At 47.2% G+C, this 25,713-nt stretch overlaps 1 protein-coding gene and 1 long non-coding RNA gene across 2 annotated transcripts in view; one reads left to right on the top strand and one right to left on the bottom strand.

Annotated features, from left to right (window-relative positions):
- The first annotated feature begins 549 nt into the window (after positions 1 to 549).
- LOC129380546 (uncharacterized) lies at positions 550 to 24,926 on the top strand. Its single transcript, XR_008608667.1, has 2 exons — positions 550 to 850; positions 24,632 to 24,926. It is a non-coding gene; the product is annotated as an uncharacterized lncRNA (long non-coding RNA).
- LOC126545393 (uncharacterized) overlaps positions 11,170 to 25,713 on the bottom strand; it is a 112,260-nt gene continuing 97,716 nt past the window's right edge. The window contains exons 5-7 of the mRNA XM_050193233.2: positions 17,577 to 17,733; positions 16,232 to 16,538; positions 11,170 to 15,441 (exon numbers count right to left, since the gene is read on the bottom strand). Coding sequence (XP_050049190.1) covers positions 14,699 to 15,441; positions 16,232 to 16,538; positions 17,577 to 17,733 — 1,207 coding nt within the window. The 3' untranslated portion in view covers positions 11,170 to 14,698. The remainder of the gene's footprint in view (positions 15,442 to 16,231; positions 16,539 to 17,576; positions 17,734 to 25,713) is intronic.

Here is a 25,713-nt window from a genome sequence, read left to right as displayed (position 1 = left end):
GGACAAGCCGCAAAGTAAGTAAACCTTTACACTCAATGGTGTGTTCTGCCTCATTTAACTGTTGCTAATAAGGTGTTTATGTTTCGTTTTCCCTGCCTTAAAGGAACGTGGATTAAAACGCGGGACTCTTTTCGGAAGCGTTCTCACTTGTGCGCGCTTTGCCTCTGTAGCTTTCCCTTCACAGCCACCGAAAGTTGTCCATGAGTGTAGCAATTCGCTCACGTGGCTTTCTGTCCGCAGTTTTAATCGGCGATACGTTTCGTCGTCTGAACCCACCTTTACCGGTAGGCCGTTTCCATCGGTCAAATATCACTGCAATTCCTTTTGTATATTTTCAGTGACGCCGACATCATTCACTAAAGTCATGAAGGAAGTAACACGACATTCCAAATGTCGATAGATAAGCCCACGCTTCATTTCTCGTCTGAGTGCTAGGTGCCCAGCTTTGCCCAGGGTCAAGCTCTGGAATGCTCTTGCTTCCGCGTTCGAACGCGACCATGCCTTGTTATGCGGGACATGCGCAGTTGGACGTTTGCAGATCTAGGGAATTCATGCCTCGCGATAAGTGAACGGTAGTGTCACCGAGCAAGTGAATCGTGTCCTTCCAGGTTTGCCTCATTCTCTCACTCGGCTGTGTGTTCTGGTGCTACTATCACTGCGGAATGTTTCCGCACAGGGTGCCTATAGGGAAAAGCTGAGAATTCGGTCCGGTTGGCCGCCGTCTCTGATAACACGCCCGATTTTTCAGTCAGTACGTGAAGTTGCGAGGTTACAATGACTCTATTTCGCATACACCGTTATGCAGCTATCACAAGTCTACTGGCGGGCGCACAAGGATTCCAGAGTGCAAGTAAGTGCAAAGCCGAATTTCGAAGGCTTTTTCTTTTTAATTTCACTCTCGGAGCGACGTCGGTGCATGTGTGCGGCACGCTGTTGTGAGTGCGCCGCGTGCGCGTAGAAAACGTCCAACGTCCTAGTGGCTAAGTGCTCATATCCGTTCTTGTGCATGTAGTGTGCGTGTGCGGGCACGCATAATCTGTGTATGCCATTTGGAGTAGCACGCTAGGCCCAATGGCCGGGCAAACATCTCCCGCCCTCATTAGAAAATGTGGCTCTCTTGTTCTCATGTCCATGATGCTCCTCGCCAACAGCGCCAGAAATGGATGGATTGATGGATGGATGGATGGATGGATGGATGGATGGATGGATGGATGGATAGATAGATAGATAGATAGATAGATAGATAGATAGATAGATAGATAGATAGATAGATAGATAGATAGATAGATAGATAGATAGATAGATAGATAGATAGATAGATAGATAGATAGATAGATAGATAGATAGATAGATAGATAGATAGATAGATAGATAGATAGATAGATAGATAGATAGATAGATAGATAGATAGATAGATAGATAGATAGATAGATAGATAGATAGATAGATAGATAGATAGATAGATAGATAGATAGATAGATAGATAGATAGATAGATAGATAGATAGATAGATAGATAGATAGATAGATAGATAGATAGATAGATAGATAGATAGATAGATAGATAGATAGATAGATAGATAGATAGATAGATAGATAGATAGATAGATAGATAGATAGATAGATAGATAGATAGATAGATAGATAGATAGATAGATAGATAGATATTCTTTTATTCGTGCCCCGAAGGATATATTCTATCAACCTTCTCCAGCAGTCCCCTAGTCTCCATTTAGTTATATATACTTCATGAACATTAATATCTTAGTGGCGGCATCTAAAAACCTCAATGCATCTTAGAGGGTTGCGTCAGCTGATTAAAGCTGTAGGGATAGCTTGGTTATCGAATGGAGATGTCCTTGTCCTGCAGTAGACATGAAATAGCGTGATGATGATAATGATGCTTCTTGGATATCTGCCTTCCTCGTCCACTTGATATTGAAGTGCAACGCACGATATTAAAGCGAATAGATTTATTTAGCTCTTTCGCAAATTTTCATAGGGGTCCGCCCGTGGTCTGTGGTGGTCAGACTTTTCACAGCCGAAAGGTTCGCGCAACCGAGTTGCGTGGCGCGTCGCCAAACGCCAACTCCTTACGCGCACGTGCGCCCTCTTATTTCCGGTACATGTCGTAATAAAAGAAACTTCATTTCATGAAAGAGCTACTAAAGTAGCGTGACGCAGTGTTCAAAGACAGCATGAGCATAAACCGTGAATCATATTTCCATCATATTAACAGCATAGGTGCTCACAAAGCATTTCTCAAGACATAGGAAAATCATGGGGCACATCGGTGCGGTCAATGCTGCAGCTTTATAACGCCTTGTTCTTCGGTTACGCAAGATACAGCCTTCCTGTGCTTGGTAACACCTGCAAAACAAACCTGCGTGTACTCCAGGGACTACAAGCTCAAGCCCTAAGGACGTGTCTCGGTCTTCCGAGGTGTGCATCTACAGCGGCAACGATTGTCATAGCTCGAGATCATCCAATATCAACGTACTTGGCAGCCGACGCTCTCAGGGCGCATATTCGGCACGTTGCCCGACTACCTTCTCACCATCTTGCCGCTCTACTCGCAGAAAGGCCACACGCAACTTTCAGTCGTATAATTGTTGCCAATCGTACCTCATTGCCATCGAACTACATGCCTGCAGCAAGACCATCCTCACCTTTATGGAGCCTGCACAGACCTGAAATACGCCTCACCATCCCAGGAATCGTGAAGAAAGCCAACATGCCGTCGTTTGCCCTTAAGCAGGCCACATTAAAACATTTACATGAGGTGCACAGTGGCCGCGTACACGTTTACATCGATGGTTCAGTCACATCTGCAAGCGCAGCTACCGCTGTGGTGATACCAAGAAGATCCGTCAAAATACAGCTAAAGACGTCACATGCATCATCAACGACAGCTGCTGAACTGGTAGCCCTGCGTGCGGCTCTTCATTTCATTAAGGAGGAACCATCCCACGCATGGTCAGTCTTCTGTGATTCCAAGGCAGCCCTAGAGTGTACTCTCAGCACTGCGCCATGGATCACATGAGCAGCTCGTCGCAAAGATCAGAGAAGTCCATCATCGACTAGTTGACGAAGGACACGATATAATATATCAGTGGTTGCCTAGTCACTGTGGTATACATGGCAATGATCGAGCAGACGCAGCTGCTCGATCTGCTCGTGACGGCGTCAACTGCGTTGTCATTCCTCTTTCGAGAGCCGACGCAGCGCAAAAACTTTCCGCACTTGCGCGCGACCTGACATTAGCCCAATGGAATTCATCCGATTTCCCAAGTGCACGTCTTCATACCCTGGACCCTAATCTACAGCTCCGTATTCCGCCCGAGCTTCCACGACGTGACTGCACCCTTCTTGTCCGTCTATGGCTTGGAGTAGCATTTTCAAATGCCTACTCTTTCCTTATCGGAATGGCCAGCAGCCCACTTTGTAACTTCTGCGGGTGCAATGAAACGATAGAGCATCTTCTTTGTCAGTGCTCTCGTTTTAACCCACAAAGAGCAGTTTTCTCAGCCACCTTAGACAAACTGGACAAGCGCCCAATTACAGAAAACAAGATCCTTGGAACCTGGCCTACGCGAACATCAGCGCGATCCGCTATGAAGGCGCTGCTGCGATACTTGAAAGACACGGGACTTTCTGACAAATTGTGACTGTACACTGTGTGACGTAGGACTGTACGGTGACACTGCGTAAGACTAGGAACGCCTTTGCGGGCTTCGTGACAGTGCCCACAGAAATAGTTCGTGTGTACGTGCGTGCGTGTGTTTTTTTTCCCTTTTTTTATTCTTTCTTTTCTCACCTATTGCATCCCCTTGCCCCTCCCCCAGTACAGGGTAGCCAACCGGAGATAATCTCTGGTTAACCTCCCTGTCTTTCCTTTGCCTTTCTCTCTCTCTCTCTCTCTCAAGACACATTGGTTTTCGGAAATCATAACTGTGAGTAAAATAATAAGTAATAAGGTTATAATACGCTAAGTCTGACGCCACAACATCGTCGCACCAACATGCACAGAAGGTAATCTAAAGGAAGTTGCCTTAATGGGATCTGTAGCGTCCATTAACAAGGAGATGTCAAGTGTCAGTCGCTTTTCTTTTATTAGGCACACAACAGGAAATTTGCACCCGGTTACTCTGAGGGCTTGCTCGATGCTAGAGGTTCGGGGTTTTCAGGAGGAGCAGTTTCAGTTTTTCTGTCAAGGGAGCCAGCCCAGGGAGCATCTCCGTGCTGTCACAAGGTTTCGGACCCGACGGCATTATGTCAACCACTGGTTCTTCTTTTTTCGTTTGCCTTGTAGTGTTCCCGAAGAAATCCTATTTCAGGATGTTCGCTAAGTGCACCCTAGTTTTCGAAAAGCTCCAGTTAAGACCATGTTACACGGGGACACTGAATTGGATTTTCTGCGAACGCGGCGCTTAGCAAGGGTGCTTCTTGGCATTAGGGCTTTGCAGGCTACATACAGGCGGTGAGGTAAAGAGCTTTGCTCCGGACTTTAACGAGCATGTTGTTGCTTCCCTTCGCGACGGCGAGAGGCCAGAGGGGTCCATTCAACGGCTCTAGTTTGCGGGACGCGCATGCGCGTGTCCCTCTTGATGTAATTTTAGCTGCCGTCGTTTCGCCATCAGGTCTGAAAGTTGATGGGGACACTGCACTTACATTACGGGAAGAGAAACGGCCCGCCACGCACGCGACGTTCACCCTGGGTCGGGCATGTCATATTATTCGCTATATCGACGCATTTATACTAATGCGTGCGTGCAGGCAGGCGTGGTTGCCCAAGCTGTGCGCAAACATTTGCTCCGAATCGAGCGATTTCTGGGTGTCTCAATCAATGGACAACGTTGTCGACAACGGGAGATTCACCATGAGAAGTGAAGTGCGACGGTGAACTGCAAACTGACACGAGCGGGCTGCTATCAAATGATTTAGAGTTATCAAGAAACATGCCACAATATTGCACAAACGGAAATCAAGTGTGGATCTTTCTCGACGAATCTTCGGCATGGCGCCGGCGCGTTTGTTTCATGGTATACGCGATAAGCGCGCTGTTGTCTCGACTGCAGATTTCTCGCAGTGCGTATTTCTCGCAGTGCACATTTAGGCAATAACACTGTGGCTGTCGCGCGGCGTGCAGTCGATGCGCCGGCTCAGCCTCGCGTCAAGCCGAATGCGCGTCGGCAATGCACTCCGTGTGGTTCTGCAAAAGGCGAGACGCACGGCATGCACGACGCTGCGTCCGATACGACATGTGACGCGGTTGAAAGATGGCTTCTCCAGTTGCTGGAACTATACCTGATGGAAGCTGTTGAGAACTTGTTGTATGACCCGTTTGTTGGTATGCATGGTAAACCGTACGGCGGATCGGCTGCTAAACTAAAAAGAAAAGAAAAAAAATATATGTAGGCTTTATCTGTAGGAACCAAGATCTGATTACGAGGCACAGCGTAGCGGCAGACTCGGCATTTTGAACACCTGGTTTTCTTTAACGTGCGATACACGAGCGTTTTTGCCCTCCACCCCAATCTGAATGCGGCGCTAAATTGTATCGTGTGCTTCTTGCTTGAGTGGCTAACGTTTCGATGCCCCTTGTCTGTCAGCTCGTGGCCAGTTGCTCAAGTCAGCGGTGGAATTCGTGAATAATGTCGTCAGTTATCTCCGTAGAAACGTATTTTATCACGCTGCAATACTCTGTGTGCCTGATGAATCCGTTTATTCCTTGTTGCTTCTGAGGCACGCGCACCTTTGTAAGCCCTAGCTTACTTTTTCAGGGTAAGCACCCAAGTCGAAGTTTCGGCGTTTGTAGGTAATGGCAAACAAATAATTTTACCAGTTTCGATGTTTGGTAATAATCCGGCCCGTTTGGCCTTTTCTTGCCGCTCGCTTTAATAACAGGCTTTCCTTATTCGGAGCACACATGAAGCTGTAAGTACTGCCTATCGCAAGGATAATCTCTGCCTTTTAGAAAAAAAACGCTTGCTGCTATAAACTCGAATGAATCAGTGAGAGAGAGAGAGAGAGAGAGCAAAGAAAGGAAAAGCGGGAAGCACCAGACGAGCGCCCTGTTTCCTACCCCTTTCCCTTACACTGGCGGTAAGGGAAAGGGGAATAGAAAAAGCAAAAGAAGAAGAGAGTGAGCAGTGAATGAGGCTATTGCAGTTACGCGGTGAGAACGTGATCGTTAAAAGAAGAAATATTTCAATAAAAAAATGAAAAGAAGGATCGTCGGGCTATTGTATCGTGTAAAAGCTATTTATCTATGCAGAGCGTTTGAGTTTCGGCCTTTTCACAAAAAGCCTCACTACTTGTTAGGTGTCTTACGGCTGCCAATAGCACCATTGCCATACGTACATATGCTCCCTGCTGAAAGCGCTGTAACTTTAATTATGTATGTATGTATGTATGTATGTATGTATGTATGTATGTATGTATGTATGTATGTATGTATGTATGTATGTATGTATGTATGTATGTATGTATGTATGCATGCATGCATGTAGCGGGCACTAGGTCGATGCAGGAAGGGCAGTGAAGGAAAAAAAAACAATTTGGCTGGTACTGCAAGACAAATAAATCACTTAAACATCTAAAGAAGTAATAACTCTTGACTTCCAGGGATTCGATCGTACTATATTTCAAGAAACAAGCACTATTTTAGCTAGCTGGAGACAATGGAAATGCGGCAGTACGATGTTGGTTTTGCTATCCCCCCCCATGGTGCCAAAGTTCACACAAGAAGTCTAAGATGATGGAGCTGGCGGAGAAGAGATGCCACTAAAAGGTAGAGACCGACATTAGAAATAGATTGTTCTCAAATTTCGTTCAGGTGGGCCAATATCGTGACCTCCACCACCAATTGTTTCGATTGACGAGTTCAACAGAATATTTATCTGATATAAACGTCACCCCTCTCCCTTGAATCCTATGAAGATAAGACTCAATGTTACATTCAGTGTGCCTGCCCAACATTACGCATATAGTATAGGTTACGTATTCGAGTTTAGGACCCGTTGACTGAATAATCTGCAAAACACTTAGCCTTAGTGGAAAAAATGTTATTCTTTTTCTTTAGCGCATGGTTTGAAATGTACATTTTCCGGATAATGTATGTGTAATTATTGTTGATGTACATTTTCCGACAAAAGTGCTGGTCAACGTTACACCAAAGTATTTAAAGCTAGACATGACATGAAAGCCTACGGTGTACTGAATAATAAGAGGTGTATTTTGTCTTGTTATTCGAAGAACTACATTGGTTTCGGTATTTAAGAAACATTCCTCGTTCGTCATACCATTTCCGAACGTCAATGAGCATAGTGTTGACATCATTTGGACATTCAGTGCAAGTTGCTTTTCTGAACAAAACATATCTGCAACACACGCAATTCTTTACAAAGAGGCTATTGTTAATAATATTACTAATGCACAAGCTGAAAATGTAAGATCCGAATTAACCGCATTTTTGAAACTCAGATGTAATCAGCAGATAGTCAAAGTACTGATTACACCCTTCTACATTTTTTCTCTTTCCACAAAGCTACTCATTATCAAAGAAGCAACGCTATCAACCATATCCCGTTGTTCAGGTGTTAGATGAAGTGTATCATGTCGAACTTATGGAAAATTTTTCTGGAACGAAGAAAACTTGCATTAATTTGACAATTTTTGTCTATGTATAAAACAAATGAATATTGAGGGTTACAAAGTGCGCTAGAGAATCCTTGTGTAAATCCTTATAAAAGAAGTTTTGAATTATCTTACAATAACCATTTATTACAATGCGCCACAATGTTTTCATTGCGCTTAACTATAGGTTAAACCATCGTGTTCGAAGTTTAAAAAAAATTATACTCTGGGGCTTTACGTTCCAAAACACCGATATGACTAGGAGGCATGGCGTGGTGGGCGACTCCGGAATAATTTGAACCACCTTGCGTTTTTTTAACCCCAACCCTATACACGGTACAAGGCATGACCTCAGAGTACGGCCTACCTTCAACTGCACAGGGAGACGAAGGTTCGGGCCATTGGAAAGTGGTAAACAGACAATCGGCATACGAGCTCTGGAGCAGCTTGCCGATAACACATAACATGGAGCCTAAGCTTACCCACGCAATAAATTTCACATTACCTGCCGTCCACAGTTTTGAAGTTTTGCCACGCAGGAGCTGTTGAGAGGGAAAAAGCATAACTAATGGCCTTGCTTTGCAGAAGGAAAGCACCTGTAACCCAGATGGCAAGCTGAAAGCTGCTATTCAGTTTGGTTTCACGCACGCAAACTCGAAGTACTTGAACAGATGCGAGTACAATTCTTAATTGTTACGCTACGCTTTAAGGAGCGCTGACATTTTAGAAGTTGTATAGAAACATTACCGCAACACCTCTCGCAAGTAAAAGCATGTCAGCAAGTTCGAACGTATGTAAACTCTTATAAGGTATTTTTAATCGAATGCTAAAGCTGGTCGCGAGGATGCCAACCCGGCATCATCGTCATTATCTTGACGTCATGAGATGGAGCAACATTTGTGCAAGTCGAGTAACAGTGTGACTAGGTATGAAGACGTTGCGCATTAAGAAAAGAAAAAAGAAAGAAAAAAATCTCCGAGTGCTGCACACGTGTCGTTAAGTGTGGCTGCACTCTTGTGCGGCAGCCGCGGCGATCGCAAAAGTGGAGCAACCCGTTGAATCATGACGTCATGACGCCTGCACCTCTTGGGTACCATGAGCAACTGTTTTGTAAGAGGAACGGTTGTAATAAATAAATAAATAAATAAATAAATAAATAAATAAATAAATAAATAATGAGCGCTCTGACGCTTGCCAGTATTCTAGCGCTTAAAAGGTTCAGATTATTATTGAACGCAGAAAAATGACGATTGAAAATATCGTCTCAGTACTCCTTTAATCTAAATGCCACGGCCTTAAGTGTTCCAACGCCAATCTGCCTAAAGCATATGGGTAGAGCATATGGGTATCTTAAAAGCAACAGCATAAGCACCTTGCAGAATGCACCAGGTGGCAGGGGATCTCCTGGTTAGTTTCTGTCACTCACGCATTCTCATACTAGGTTCACACAATGTTCGTAATCAGCAAGGCGCAAGTGAACTTCCGTGAACTTACTTAGCGCTAAACAAGACGAGGGATGCAAAAATTGCAAGTAGTTTATAGTTAGCGCTCGTATGCTACGTGTCATTATTTTTTCCTTCCGTGTGCCCTTGTCTTCTATCGCTTCAGAGAAGTTCACAAAAAACAATAAAAGAAAGAAAAAGACGCGTCTGCCAATGTGTTGTTCATTCTGCATGCATATATATATATATATGTATATATATATATATATATATATATATATATATATATATATATATATATATATATATATATACACATACGAGCAGAAAGGGGGTTAACCGATTTTTATTATTCAGATCATAAGAAGCCAACAGAGAATGACACCAAGGACAACATAGGGGAAATTACTTGTACGTGCTAATTGAATTAAACAAAAAATAAATTAACGGAAATGAAAGCGGATGAAAAAATAACTTGCAGCAAGTGGGAAACGATCCCACGTCTTCGCATTACGCGTGGATTACACGTGGGATCTTTCCCACCTGCGGCAAGTCGTTTTTTGATCCACTTTCATTTCCATTACTTTATCCCTTCTTTAATTCAATTAGTTCGTGCAAGTAATTTCCCCTATGTTGCCTCTGATGTCACTGTTTGTTGACTTCTCATGGTTTATATATATATATATATATATATATATATATATATATATATATATATATATATATATATATATATATATATATATATATATATATATATATATATATATATATATATATATATATATATATATATATAAAATTTAAGGCTGCCCTTTGATCACCATTTAAGACGCCTGTTTGCGCACTTTCCGATCAGGTTGTTTTCATATCGCAGTGGGGACAAAAACTGCTGCCATTAGACTACTGCTGTATTTATTTCTTAACAGTGCACACGTAAATGTGACAGCCTTTTGCATGACCATTCATCCACGATAAGGACTGAAAATTATGTTTCACATTCATACTTGTAAAGTATGAATGTGAATGTATGAATGAATGAACGAAGTATGAATGTGTAAAGTAGCGTATAAGGTCCAATTGGAGAACTTGGAAGCACTGTGCTTCCAGTTACTCCATCTTGCACTTGATTGTAACCAAGGCTCAAATGGATGAGCAAAGAAGGCACAGAAAGACCTTACAGAACACAGCGTTCGGATGTGCCTTTGTTCTTCTTTTGACGCTTGGGTCAGATGTGTTAGCCAAGCAACACAACTGCAGTCTTGCGGCTTCTCCTACAAATTCTAAATTTCGCAGAGATAGAACCTGTGTCGTGAATATTGTATTGTATTGTAAATAACCCTGTTATATAGGTACGCTGTCAGTGCTACCACGTGCGTGAACGCCGAGAACTGTTTTCTAACTGCAGTGCGGCAAGATAGTTCTCGTGCAGGAACAACACTTAGTCATGTCGCTAAGCAGCCGAATATGGTGGACGGGCATAATAAATATCGGCTGACGCATTGAGCCTAAGCATGAGGAGTTGATTTCACAACGGTTTCGCTAGGATGAAATCTTTGCCTTGGACGACGCTTTTGCGGTAGTTCCGTATCCTAATACTACGGTTGAAAGGGTCCCGTTATTACGAACCGTTCTTGGTCACGAACGGCTTTGTTAATTCCATGAGGGGCCTTATTTTCTAACTATTATCTTTTTTAAAAAAAACTCTTTTTGTCGTTGGCTCACGCGAAACCGCGCGCCCGCCATCGCCGCGATCCGTCACTATATAGCTTCAACGGAAGACGGTTAACCGAATCGGATGAAAGGAATCCTTACAAAATAGAGCCCCAGAACAGTTTTCAGCCGTAGTTATGCTTTCGGCTAATGTTTTTCTAAAATTATTATGCGCACTTAAGTTCAGTTCACACGTGCATTTGGACAATAGGGCGAGGACGCTGACAGGTAACACCTATCCAATTTCCATGCGAAGCTTTATTTTGCCACTATGGTGTTGCGGGTCATATTCATCACTTTCTTGTTATGGGCGGTTGTGTACAAGAAATGTATCCCACGCACACTAAGAGTGAATAAAAAAGACAACCAGCAGCATATGATGTTTTTATCATCACTATATTTTAATCCAACACGTTGTATTTTACTGTATTACACACGCAGTCTGTCATCGTCATGGTTGCCAGAGAACCAGTCGCGACAGCGGCTCGAAATGGAAATAAAGAGTTCAGGACGTGAAATCAACAACTAAGACACGCAAAACAAAACAATAAAATATTACAGAAGAGTTTACATTCTGTTTTGCGTTCAGGGTCGAAAATTCATCACCCTGCTTTTTGTTTCTTTTTGTTCTATGCACACACTGCACCATTCACTTCTTTTTTAAATATTTACAGTCCGTTTGCACCATTGCCTTTGAATAAGTTACAGAGGGAAGTTCATTGTGCCTCCACGCCACCTCTTGGTAACGCCATGCTTCTTTTTTTTCTTTTAGCAGCTCAATATGCAGAACCTAGCACGTCACTCACAGTAACGCACAGCACAAGAATGAGAACAGAATAGAAACATCAGTGTGAAACGCCAAGTCCACGGTGGTAGCTGCTGAAACTTGCTTTTGTGCACAGAGAGCATTGACAAAATGAAGCAGCTTGGCGTAAAGTAACAACACATCCGAACTGACTGAGTACAGAACTCGAAACGACACATATGGTGTGGTCTATTCCCCCGCACGAAATAGACGCCAGTTTACTTCCATCAACCCGTCGCTTCCTGCATATAGCAGCAAAGTTCGCAAATATCACCAGGCAGGCGGGAAATGCAAGTGCCGCAGTCAAAAGCACAGCAGAATTTTGTCGCTCCAAGTACGTATGCGCAACGCTCGAAAACAAATGTGCAACCCCAAGTTCTAATAGTAAATAAAATGCCTTTCACTTTCTGCAGTTTCGGACGATATGACCAACACTTCCTAGGTTACATTGCACGCTCCGACTGCATCCAGTAACGTTACTCACATTGAAATGATAATTATTATAATAATGTCCGGCCTTCCAACGCGATGCCATGGCTCAAAGTGCGCACGCTTTCTCTTAACAACTAGGTATTGATTTACAAAGTGCACCAGGGCGCAATTTCCCCCCTATTTAATTTCAGACTAGTGTGCTGTGCACACGCCTTTAGCCTATTCGGCAAATCCGGTCTTTGATGGAAATCAGTGTCACCGTGTGTTTATCTTCCATGATGTTTCTATGACCTAACAATTCCCACATTACCGCAACATAAATAAAGTAACAATATTCTTGCCGTAGCTCTCGAGGCCATCATTAGGTGAGTATTCTTTCTTCCATCAGCTCACATGAGTACCTAAACGCCTGGTCCACGTACACTTCGTAATAAAAAAAAAAAGGAATAACACGTTCACGGAGAAGTGAACTGTAGACATCTAAATGGAACCGGTATGCCACTCATCTGAACGCGGCAAAACAAATTTGTAACCGTGTAAATCATTGCCCGATATCATGCTTTCTCATGTTGCACGATAGCCTTTTATTAGGTAGTTAGGGCAACCTTGCATCATTCTCGACATGACTGAAAAATATCATCCTCGCACTTTAAGTTTTCGCATTAGTTTAGCTAGCGCATGTAGCGGGTATCCACCGGTCACTTTTCGCTGTGGCACATCCATTAAACAGTACGAAACATACGCCACCCCACACAACGCAAGCCGCAGCTATTTGCTCCTGCAGATGATCTGACTTTACACAACCACCTCAATCCGTTACCCACGATGTTACACGTTTGCAGAACTTCCACAATGACGAGAAATGAAAAGACAACAAAATAAATATTTCTAAGTAAAAAGAGCGTTCTACTATTGTACGGAGCACTTATCACTTTGGCTTTGCGAAACATTTGATAATAGCTGCGAAATGGTGAGATGTGAACTTGAATGATCGTTCATACTTGGTGACCCTCATAAACTTCTAGTGTTTCCTGTCAATGACTCAACGTATCCATATAGCCTGTGCCCAAATAGCCTAAAATAGCCTAGATAACGCACTGGACGTAGTAGCCTTATTGATATGTGTCAGCTTGTGCCTCATCTCGCAAATGCCAGCATAGTTTATAAATTTACATTATGAAGTGCGAAAGTTTGACGTCTCTCACAATTTCATTGTCCCGCGCTGGGCTGAATTCCTTGGCTCGGAAGGTCTTCAAACAAGATACCCGCGCTTTCCAGCTAAAAGCATCAGCCATTGTCCTACAGTACATTGAGTGAGGCATGGACAGTGTTACAATTGCGGTGTGATGTTGACTGCGATGACAATTCGACCACAAACAAGCCTTTAAGCAGAAAATATAACAATTGCTTGAACATTGAAAAAAAAAGAAAGGTCTAAATTTGGAACAATCCGCAAATCCGTCCACATTACCACACACAAGGGTGCTTGCTATGCTGTTTAGAGTCATTTAGACAGGTGTTCATTCAATGAACCCATGTGTAGCTAGCACATAAAGTTGTTCCCGCTGATTCCCATGCGCAACTATGAGCGAGAGCTGCAAAAGATATTTAGCGTAAATTCGAGAGCTAGTACAACTTCTTACGAAAAACACTCCACAAAATCATACAATCGCTGCAACCTGCTTGCGGCCTGCACAGGGTTTTCCTATTTGACTAAAAAAATGCGGCGCAACTCGAGTGAATAGGCCACGTAGGTAAGCTTCAATGAAGACAACGTTAAAGGGTTTCCTACATTAGGGACTTGAAGCCACTTCGGTCATTACAAAATACGCGAACGTCCTAAAATATCGGCGCACTGGACCTTTCTTGACGTGCTTTAACAACAACAACAACGAAAGAAGAAAAGAAAAGCCGTGTCGGTCTCAACACTAGTACATAAGAGCAGCAAGAGGGCGTGGGGGCGAGGCTTGTCGAGAGGGTCTCTGCGTGAACGATGCAAGATGACATCAATGTAGGGTGAGGCGGCAGCAAACAGGACACGAGATATTTTTCTCCTTCTTCGTTTCTATGTACAAGGGTGGGGAAGGGACGAAGGGGATGGAAGAGGTCCACGCACTGTATCCTCTCTTTCGCAGTTGTGAGCGAGTGCTACAAACCATTCGTCTAAAAGCAAGCTTGTCCGCGCCCGCAGAGGTGCCACGTAAACTTTGTGACATGCAGAGCCTGGATCGCTGGCGGCGCTGGGATCTTTCAGTTCGTCATTGTAGCCAAGCGGTGCCCAGTGAGCGCGAAGTCACTAGTGATAACAAATAAATGCCCCATGCTTGAGTAGGAAGCTCGAGATGATGATAGTTCAGCACAAGGTCGGCGTGCTGTCGAAATTCTCGCGAGTTGCACACACGGCACAGCAGCCAGAGGAAGGGAGGTCTTCTAAGGTGCGCGCGCACGTCATTGTGACGGCACAGTCTACATGCAGTGCTACGACGCTGGGACAGCGGCACGTACACACACATACACACACACACGCACACACACACACTACGCGGGAGAAAACACGGCGACGAAGTCCGAAGCGCTCATCCCTCGAGAGAAGCGTGTTCCTGGCGGCCCGGCGCGCGGATGACGGCGCTGCGACCGGCAGCAGTACGGAGCCGTCGCCGGGCGCTGCCTCATGAGGGGCTGGGCTGCGGCGCGCTCGCCTGGCTCGTCGACGGGCTGCTGCTGGTTGAGGCGACGGCGGCCGCGATCGCGGCGGCCGAGGAGCGCGCCGGCGCCAGCCGGCTCAGGTTGAAGGCACCCGAGGGCCCCGGCGGCGGCGGAGCGGCGGCCGGCTTCGGCAGCACCATGTCGGCGGCCGCAGAGAACGCGGCGGCACTCCGTAACCTGCTCAGCGACGCGGCCGTCGTCGAGTCCGTAAGGGGAGAGCCGGCCGACACTGGCGCCAGCCCCGCCGCTGGGGACATGATGGTGGGCACGCTGTACACAGTGGACAGGGGAAACGAGCCACCGCCCAGGCTGCCCAACGTACTGGCGTACCACGAGCTCGTCTTGTGGTACGGTGACAGGTAGTCCAGCCGCGCCGAGCGCTGCAGCGACGCCATGCGCGCCGCCACTGCGGCAGCCGACGGCGTCCCCGGCGACAGCATGCTGTGGCTGGGGCTGCCGGATGTGGCCGTGTCCACGATAGACCATATGCGCGGCTTCGGAGCCGAAGACACGTCACTATGTCCGTTGGGCGATGCCGCGGGCGTCCGCGCCGAAGACTCGGAGTCAGACAGCGAGGCGTCCGACAAGTTGCCGCCGCCCTGCTGCAGCCCGTGACGGGGCTCCTCCGAGGAATGCGACGTCCCGCTCGGCCGCCGAAGGTCGGTCAGGTCCGAGGACCTCGAGTCGTCGTCCACGTCCACGAGATCTGCAAAAGCCCGAGCAAACATTTTCGCCAGATTAATGCAAAGTTATAAACAGAGCGCAGGCATTGACCCTCAGATTATTGCAAACAGGCTCATATCCCAACCCGGCTTTATTTCACAAAATTTATCCCGACACCTATGCCACTAGTTCTTGCAGGCACTGCAATGACATCGGTAGCCTAGATCATATGCTCTGGCGTTGCCCCTCGTTACGAGGCACAGAACAAATCAATGAAGACAAGTGGCTCTCCGCTATCAAGAGCCCCGATGCCGGGGCGCAACTATGGGCTGTCCAGAGGGCCCACGATGCGGCGGTCGGGCAAGGCCTGACTGTCCCAACGTGGGAGCGGCCCGCAGCGCGCTGAGTCGCGTACCTCAGGACCTTATTAAAGTTCTGCATCCATCCATCCAACCAACCCTTAGGCACAGCCGCGGCTTCTTAATTATGGTCTTACCGTAGCCTGAACGGACGCACTAAATTACCATAGCGCTTTCTTAAACTTTAAATCATTCAGTCATAGCGACTCAGTGACGCTTTAGTTTGTGCAGGTCTCTAGACAAAGTTGCTTTAGTGCCATAGTTATATAATGGGTGGCAGGTGTATTAAGTCGGCACTAGTGTACAAGATGATTGAGGCGAGTTAATGTAGAGCTTTCGAGGACGGCTGTGCACTCCTCGAATGGGACATAATAAATTCTCGACAAGACCAAACTAGACAGCTGATGGCGATTCGTACAGGATGAACAATCGTGCAAAGGCAAGCATGTTTCCATAACTAAGGAGACCACTAACCGTCAGACTCATCGCGTGGCCTCTTGCGGTTCTCCGGCAGGCCAGCTGTGCCGGCCGCGGCCGCCATCAGCTGGTGGTTCCGGCGTGCCAGTTCTTCAGCCGCCCTTGCCGCGGCCTCCGATGAAGAAGTGGAGTTGTCCTGGCGCGAAGCGGCCGCTGATCCTTGGCCGTCCTTGGAGTCGTGTCGCGCGGGCGGCGCGTCGTCTCCGTCCGCGTCGTCGTCGTCGTCGCATCGGTTCCTAGGTGACCAGGTCATCTTGTTCTCCTTTTTTAGCCGGCGCCGGGCATTCGCAAACCACGTGGACACCTGCCCAAACGAAAGCGTTTGACGCTAGCATGAGTAAGGGGGCAGATCTAATTTTGCGTCCTCGCTGCCTCGTTTACGGAATGTACGGAATGTAATGAAAAGTTAAAGCACCCATCAAAGTCGGACGTTAAGACGGTTAAACTGCGTTCTACCGTCATGCTAAATTGCCCACCTAGAGGCGGGTGAAGAAAATATTAACTTCTTTCGCCTCGGCGAAGCAACTTCTTTTCTCCATGTGTGCTTCTATATCCACTCGATGGCACTATTCCTACCGGAAATCTGCTTTGCTTCACGCGAACAGGGCTCACCATTCCTTGCAAGAAAATGTTCAAACAAGCATCACGTGAAAACACCAAAGTAGATCAGCGTAAATGAGCATGCTCTTGACGTTCGGAGTTCCTACTTTACTTCTTAAACAAAATAAACTTCTATAAACGTCTTGTCTACACTTTAGTTAAGACCCGGGAACGAGTAAGATTGCTGCTCCCAATTTTTCGCAAGTTATATATATATATATATATATATATATATATATATATCTGTATGTCTGTCTTTCTTGAGTTCAGTCGCTTTATTAGCGTATCAGGAAGGCGGCAAATTGCAGAAAACGCATGAAAAGTTCAAGAGGCGGATAAAAATGACATACATTGTTGCACAGGCTACGCTTTTTAAGTATAAGCGTTAAAGGCTACTCGTTGTGCCTTTTAACAGCAGTTGCAGATTCTTAAAGAAGAAAAGAACTTCGAAGATGAAAAGAAAAGAAAGAAAAACAAAACAGAAAGACGGAAACACTTGCCCCCCCCCCCCCCCCTCGCTGTGCATCTTTTCTAAGCAGTGCACAGAAGAGAGGCGATACCGCGAAAACGCGCTAAGGGTCGTGCAACATAGATATTAGCGCAGACGCAAGCTGTTTAGCTGCGTCTTCGCTGGACCGCGATTTTTCAGAATCAAATCTAATCAAAAGTACTAAAAAAAAATAGAGAGAACTGCCTATTTAGTTGCGAATTCTCTGCGAGACGAGGGGGATCGAGAGCGCACCTGCGTTAACGTCATCTTCGTGATGATGGCAAGCATAATCTTCTCGCCCTTCGTAGGGTAGGGGTTTTTTCGGTGCTCGTTTAGCCAGGCTTTGAGCGTACTCGTGGTCTCTCTGGTGGCGTTCTTGCGTCGGGCGCCGTTGAGGTCCATGCCATACCTGGAGACACAAAAGCAAAAAAATTGTCAAACTAAGGACGCTGGGGTGCGAGCCAATAATTTTATTGCATCGCAAGCATTCACACGCTATTCCAGCAATGTCTGCTGCGAGCACGCATAAAATGTGTTAACGCACACTGGCCTGCTTAAAAGATCAGCATAAAACAAAAACACACGCCGCATCCTACGATAGATTCAAGAGGTTCCACGACCTGGTGGTGTGCATCAAAAATTAAGAAATTCCTTGACCCGAGCATTCTCTCTTTCCAATAACGCGAAGAGCTCTCCCAAATAAAAGTTTATGGAGCTACAGACTTCTAAAGGATGTTTTCATACATCGAAAGCAGGGCAAAAAAACTAAATAAATAACAACAACAATAACGACAAAATAAAAACGTCGAGGAAAGCGAGCGCGGAAGAAGCGAAACGCTGGCCTCCTCCCACTCGGCATAAAAAGACTAGTGTCGAGAGGCCGAAACCACGCTGGCTGCCGCGTTGTACAGGCGTGTACGACTGCCCGCGACAGCGTTTCGATTTGCGGCGTCGTTCGGCCCGCAATTCCCACAAGGCAGCACCGTCCCGAAAGTGAAAGCAGCACAAAGGCACTCGAAAAAGCTGGCTACGACAACTCCGAAGGCCCCCGCTCTTCTTTTCTCGTGAGAAGAAGAAGAGAAAAGGAAGTGAACGCGAAAAGATCGATACCGACCGAAACTTGGTTATATACGCGCGCTGGCTTAGTCCGCAATCCTACAAAACAATGAGGGGCTGGGAACGATCAGAGCGCCAATCGGCGAGGCATATTAATCATGATTATCCTCATTCATTAGGACGCGGGCGATTCCCATGGGTTACTTCATTCTGGGAAATGAATAGCGTTCCCCCAGGCATCGGTCGCTGCTGCCCGAAACGCCGCCGTGGAGAGAGGGTTGTTCATTAGCAGCTCGGGGAAACACAGCGCGTCTACTTAATGCAGAAAAATGAATCCGCGTTCGGTCTTGGCTGCTGTTCTGCAAATTCTGAAAGGTGGTTCGCGGTCAGGATTGTAGTGTATACCGCGCGCATAAGCATGTGCGACAATGCCCAGCAAACGTCTGCGTATACGAGCGTAATAGCACGTGATCCTCCGAAACCATAACAGTATGACACTCTGAATACGACAGTGGTGATCAGTACGGAGCTACAACACGAGGAAGTCAAAGCTTAGGCAAGCAGCGTGTACGCCTCTGTGGTGAAACAAGCAAGCACTCGACCACATTTTTATCTCTGTAATTTTGGCTAATACGACGGCGCATACACAGGGATGACGTTGCGTTAATATTGCAATAACGTGATAGTGTTTCGTTAATATTACGATGCGTTTCAACATTATAGAGCCAGTATACAGCGCATGCTGCATTTCTTAACAGCACAGGTGCTCACAAAGCTGAAGAGACGTCAGTCATATAGTTAAAGAAATCCCGCCGACATTGCGAACACTGTTCTCCATTTTCGATCCTGCCTCATTTTCGCCTGACTCTAAACCATGCGTATCGGCCACCACAACGAGGGGTGTGAAGCGCAGCACCCGAAATCCCGAGGTCTTTGTTTGCATTTCGTGCCGTGATATCTAAATCAACGGAACAATTTATTCCCAGCGGAATGATAAAGAGTCCGTGATAACCAGTATTGCGAATACGGGCGCGGATTATGAAAGCCGTTCATAAACAAGAATGATTCCCAAGGATAGGTGCTGGCTATTCAAGACAGCGAATGAGATAACAACGAATGTGCTAGTGAGTGGCAATGAGATATTACGAACGAGCAGCATTGTCTACCCGGTCCAAGGTTCTTACAAGGTACGCTGACTGCTCTCAAAATATTACCTTAGTGTTAGCGTATGGTGAAATGAAAGCACATACGCCTTCTCAGAATGCATAAAGTGCGCCTTTCGCTTGAAGCTGACACCGCACTGACACGAATAGCTAAATCATAATACAAACTTGATCGGCCGTACAATTCTATACATGAGAAACTGTCCATTGTGCGGAGGGAGCACGCATGCATAAGGACGGAGTTTAGGAAAAGTCTGACTCTGACTTTGAGTTGGGAGTGACTCTTTCGACTGGTCCTTTTCTTTTTCTTAAGAAAATATCGGGCAAGCAAGCGTACTGTTCGCCGAGAGCCATGGAGCTGCAACGCGTATATAGGTGTGCTCGCCTCCGGCAAGCCCACCGATATTTGTTGATGGCAAGCGTCCCCACTACATCCCCCTTCCTTAGATTAAGCGGTGCACAGCCATATTAATAAGGTCAACTTACAATGGTCTAGTTCAAAATTTGCATTAAATTCAGCCATTTACAGCCGAGCCAAAGTCCCTCCGTGTATTTTTTTTTACAGCGACGCCCGCTAGATAAATATTTGCGCGATCTACGCCAACCGAGCGAGGGTCTCGCCAAATATTAACTATTCATTTAAAAACAGCTCTACTTAATTTCACAGCTGACTCACTCGACAAGCGAACAGACGTTCGTATGCATGCATGCAAAGCAGAATGAGCTTTCTGGTAATATATGGCGGAAAAAGGTGCAACTATATATATCGCCAAGTGTAGTGACGTCCTCCGTCAGGCAAAATGACCTAACCAGCCTTTCTCTCGCCCACCCACGTCAACAGCTCCATCCGTACTAGATTCTGTAAGGGGTCAACATATGAGCCCGGCGAGACTGAGCACGCGTCACAGTGATGGACGCTATAGAGGAGGCGTAGAAGGAGAATCCGCGAGCCTTGCATGTAACCCGACACATTCTCAACAGCGCTGGGTGTTCCCGTCCTTCCTTCGTAATTTTCCTCGCAGTTTAAAGGGATGTTCTTTTTCTTTTCTTTCCCCTCCTCCGACAGACAAGAATAGAGAGCCACGACACCAGCGCGCCTCCAATTTAGACTCGGAGAGGCTGATCAGTAACAGCCATTCTGGAAATCCGAGAGTCTCGTTGAACACGTCCCGAGGAAAGAGCGCGCCAGCCACGTCGAATCCCGAGAGACCGGGAATCCGCGTTCGAAGGGCCACCGGGTTCGAGCAGTCTCGACAGCCGGAAGCTCACAATTACCGGTGTTCTAACGTGCTTTAGTTCCATCGCGTTTCCAAGTGACAGCGTAATTTCGCCCTGCGCTGCTCGTCCAGGGTGTGTGTCGTTTTGTGTTTGCACAGCCCCTTCTAATGCTGATGGATCACAGAGGTGCGCGTGCAAGGCACCAGACAACGGATACAGCAGAGGGAAAAGGCGGCGCGGTTCGCCCTCCCTCTTGCGTCCTGCGTGCGTAAAATTTTCAACGTCTCTGCTGTTGCCGCATGGTGTACCGCATGCTGCCTTGCGTCGGAACAAGCCCTTGTTACTTGAAGTAATCGACCAGCTTTGCTGCATACACTATCGAGCCCATTAGGAAGTGCCGGCCGCTCTTAAGATATCCACGAGTGCGTCCACGTGCAAATTGGCAGCCTCTTGCACGGTAGAAATATGCTCTTGCAAAAGATACAAAAGGAGAAAGCGTTATTTTCATTACCTGTTGTCTGGTTGCTTGCTTGAGGTGCCACTCTTCATGCACTCCCATCTGTTTGAACGGCGTCGCTCCAGAACAACATTTTCGCACGAAAGGCACATGCCAAGGGTTGGCGTATTCGGGCGAGTTGCCATGCGTTTGCAGACCGCTTACAACAGGAATCGTACTTTGCGCAACGCCACGGCGAGTTATTTGCAGCAAACAATGCCTGGGAAAAAAACCAGAGTGCAGAGCTGCCAATATTTACGGCACGCGCCTTTCTTCGCCACTTAGAGACGGACACGGCACCGCGAACAAGGCCCCGCGCAGCGCCCGCATAAATCACAACGGCGTCTTCCTAAAGCTGTTCATCACGACCAGGGAGGCGCCGACGCAGGCAGATGGAAGATGGCATCCTTGCCGGGCTCCCTAATAAGTGTTGATAAGTAGAAGCCAGTCGAGGATCAATGGCGCCAGAGGTTACACTAATATCCCGCACACCGGTTAACGCGTAAGGATCCCTCGACGCAAGAGAAGGGCCCTTCATCGATTGCACTTAGCCGGCGGCGTGCTGCGAAGCGGACGCACCCCGGCGCAGCTTTCATTGATTTCGAGTTCCACAGATGGGAAAGCCGGGAGGAGGTGTTGATTACGCGAGAGGTGAACTTCGTCCATCTTGCCGCAGCGTCGGTGCGCCCCTCCTCCTCCCCGTGCAACGTCGCTTCCCTTTTCGTGCCGCCCGCGATTCCTCCACCTTCCAGACGGTGCGCCTCTTACATGATTGGTTCCCTGGCTGTTGTTATGGCGCGGCCTTTGTGAGATACGTGCCCTCCTGTGCGCCCAAGGGGTGGTGACTCAACGCTGCCTGGTCTCTTCTGCATCCCTCATCGCTCGCTGGCACTCCGGCTGCATCCCAGCGGCAGCACGCTTATTGCTGGTTTCGCTCGAGCGCCTGTGCGCCTTTGTTCCAGTTCGGCGCCGACACGAAGTTCTATTGCGCTTCGGCGTCTGTGCTCTGACAAATCTGCCACTCCCTCTTTCTGTAAGCCAAGTCTTCGCGGCGCCTTCAGCAAGCCCGCCTGACACGCCTTGTTGTATCGAGAAAAGGAGAAAGGAAAGGACGTTTCATGGCCCCGTTCTCCGCAGACGTAAACGAAACTGTAAATATGCTCTGAAATGCGGGTGGCCGATAGCTTACTTTGTACCATGGTTTTGACGAATCTCAAGTTTCATTCATGTTGCCGATTGCGTGCGGAACTGTGGTGTCACAACACGTACATCTCCGTTCACGCAAACGAAACGACGTTCTGTTCCTAATACTGCTACATATGCTTAGCTAAGCCACCCGGAATCCCATGCCACTATAGTGAAGACGGGATTGCAGCTGCTACAAGTCGTGCCTTAGTATTATACTATTTTCTCTCTCCTCTCTGCAACGCGCATTCATCACTGCTGAAATAACAAAATCGTTAGAGGTCCGAGCTCGTGCACGTCCCCCTGACAAGCAGGCACTCGGTGATTCGATTGGCCGATTTGGTAATGATCCGTTTCACTTTCAATTCTTTTCTTATCGTCCGATGCTTTGAGTGGCTGAGTTCAGCAATAACGTCGGCGCGGCGGTGTCCCTTGACGATGGCCTCAAAAGAAAAAAGAGAAAAGAAAGAGTCGTCGAGAGCGAGCGAGTGAGAAATGAAACACAATACGGCGTTGTACTCCTGGCGCGGGGTCGAATTTAAGCCACGTGAAGTGGGTCTTTCATTGGGACGCGCCCCACGACATCTCGCGAACGTTTGCTGCCCCTTGTGTCGACAAGGAAATATCTTGAATGCGCATACTTATCCCTCACGGACAAGACTTATACTCGAGAGACAGCGACAGAAGGCCGGAGCTCCGGCTACGCAGCTACAAGTGGCGCAAGGGTCATTCGTTGCCCGTATACAAGGCACCCAAAAGGAAGCGGTCTTTTCCGCGAGGCTATAAGATGACTTGAGGACTGCTTTCGCTGGGCGTTTCAAAGCTCCTCACCGCTTCAACCTTAGCTAGTATCACCGACGTCGTAGGGGAACGTTCGCGCTTGTTGTATGCATCGTTCTAGAGACAGTCCCTTCAAGGAAGCGGCATATATGCAGTTTGCCATAACAGTAAGGGCCGCCATATATAGTCGACTAAATACGAAAGACACGAAATGTTTTCAAGCATCAAGAAAAAAGTGCTAGCGATAGAGATACTATTCTCATTTTACGAACTGGGGGTGGGCACTGAGTTCACTGCGCATTGGTGCTCCGAAGCCTCTTCGGATATCTACACAGAATCATCCGAGAATTTCGTTGCGTCCTTATAAAATCCGCGCGCAAGCACCCCGGAGTAGGAGCAATCTTGAATAGGTATCTTCGCGTTGATATCGGCTCGTTAGCCGACGTGGCTATAGTTATACATCAATTATAGACATATTGGCAACGAATACTGGAGGCTTCTGAAGAAAAGTTGCTATTAGCTACGTACCGAATAAAACAACTGCGAAGAAAAGTTACGTACTATAGTTACGTACTGAATCACGTACCCTATATCACCGCGACCGTAATTACGGCGGCGCTGGTGCATTTGAGCTGCAGGCTAAACGGAAACGTAACGGTGTGCCGCCGCGAGTGACGGTCCACCGGAGGAGAGTTTAATGCATGCGATATCGTTTGCCGCCTGCACGGTCAGCAGCTCCCGAGCCGGTGCGGGCGGGTAAGTGCGTCGGGTCCGCGGCGCGCACGCAGCCTCGCCGAAGCAGGCGCCACCGCCGAGGCGCACCGCGCTTGCGTGATTCGGGCGTATCAATGCGTGTGCCTGTGTACAATGTGGGCGCTACATTTCGTGCTTTCAGTAGCCGGCCAGCCAAGCCACGAACCCACAGGCTGTTTGACGTATGAACATGTATTTCCTTTCAGGCCAATTTGGGAGAGGGGGAGGCCAAGGTGGGGCGCAATGTTTGCCGCATTTTCCTTCTTCGGGACGGGTGCCCGCCTGCTTTGTTATTTTCTTTTTGCGGATACACTTTATTTTAACTGAGCCAACGATACCCCGTAATTTTCCAAGCTGTGAACTCAACTGGAAACCGGACGACCAAGAGGCACGCGAAATTCGTGTTTGTCATTAGGAAAAAGCCAAGCAAGAAACGAACAAGTAAATATAGGTAAAAAAAAAGGAACCCCCTTCCCCTCCTTTCCCTCCTTCTAAGCTCCCCGAACAGGCGCTAGCTGCCTCCAGCTCCGACCGTCACACCTCTACACGAGTGGCACAAATGCAGCGTGCCGACTTGCGTCGTTGCGTTTCGTGAAGTTGAATGCCGTTCAGCGTGCGCGCACGTCTGCCTACACATGCGTCACTTCCTCGTGCAGCCCCGGACCGGTTTCATGCAAACGGCGCGAAGAGGCAAGGACGACACGCTCCCGGAGAAACAGAGGGCCCGGCACAATGAAAGCAGCCGTTGGTGCGCAGGGAAAGGCGCTGCCAGATTCCGCGCTTTTTTCTGCTGAGTTCCCGTGGGCCAGCTTCGGGGTGAAGCCGTTGGAGGATGCAGTAGAAGTGGCGAAGAATCCACGGTATGCTGGAGAATGACTGCCTTCGCCGGCTAGAGAAAGCAGCTCCGCCGAACTAAAGAATGTCTGTTGACAATTCATGCTTTCTTCCTTTCTTTGTCGTTGTGTCTTTTTTTCTTCTTGGGCCTTCTCGTCAACGAAGAATGTTGCGCAAGAATGAACGACAACGTTCCTTCACGTCACTAGATATCGGAGCGCTGAGACATGCTGCCTTCAATAAGTATTTTGATCTGCTCAACTCTCTTATCCCCTACCTCGCCTTCCCCTGCAGCCCACGGTAGTCAACCGGGCTTAGCCTAGATAACTCCTTTGCATTTCCTCCTTTATCACTTGTCTCTCGCTCCTCTCTCTGTGATTTTCGATCAAAAGTTGACCGCATTCAGCTCATTTCTTACGCCCTGGCGTGCAGAAAAAGAGAAAAGAAAGTTGTTTGTAACTGACTGATCGCGGACAGCGTTTTCCCAACATAATCCTCATGCTAATACACTGCAGTTGCATTTACCACCAGAGTGGCACACTTCTGATTATTATTTTTTTTTTGCACACTTGCGTTTAATTCCAAGGAACCTAGCCTCCATTCTATTCATTAATATGCATATGCGCGACCTCAACTACACACTATATACACGGAGTTGCTCAGACTACAGCGGTAGAAGTACACTATGTCAGGCGAGTTGCAGAAAACGCGCAGGTATACGAATGGTGCACGCAGAGCAGCAACATTTTTCACGTCGTTCATGTCTCATGTATAAAACAACGAAAGCTATATATGCACCATCGTGTGCTTTCCCGATGAGGTCGTGCGTGCGAAAAATGCACCGAACGCCTGCAGACGCTTGTGCGTGAACTGGAACTTGACAGTTCACAGCGTAACTAATGAG

Source organism: Dermacentor andersoni, chromosome 1, assembly GCF_023375885.2.
Source record: "Dermacentor andersoni chromosome 1, qqDerAnde1_hic_scaffold, whole genome shotgun sequence".
Lineage (NCBI taxonomy): Eukaryota > Metazoa > Arthropoda > Arachnida > Ixodida > Ixodidae > Dermacentor > Dermacentor andersoni.
Note: the sequence above shows the minus strand (reverse complement) of the source record. Positions and strands in the feature narration are given on the sequence as shown.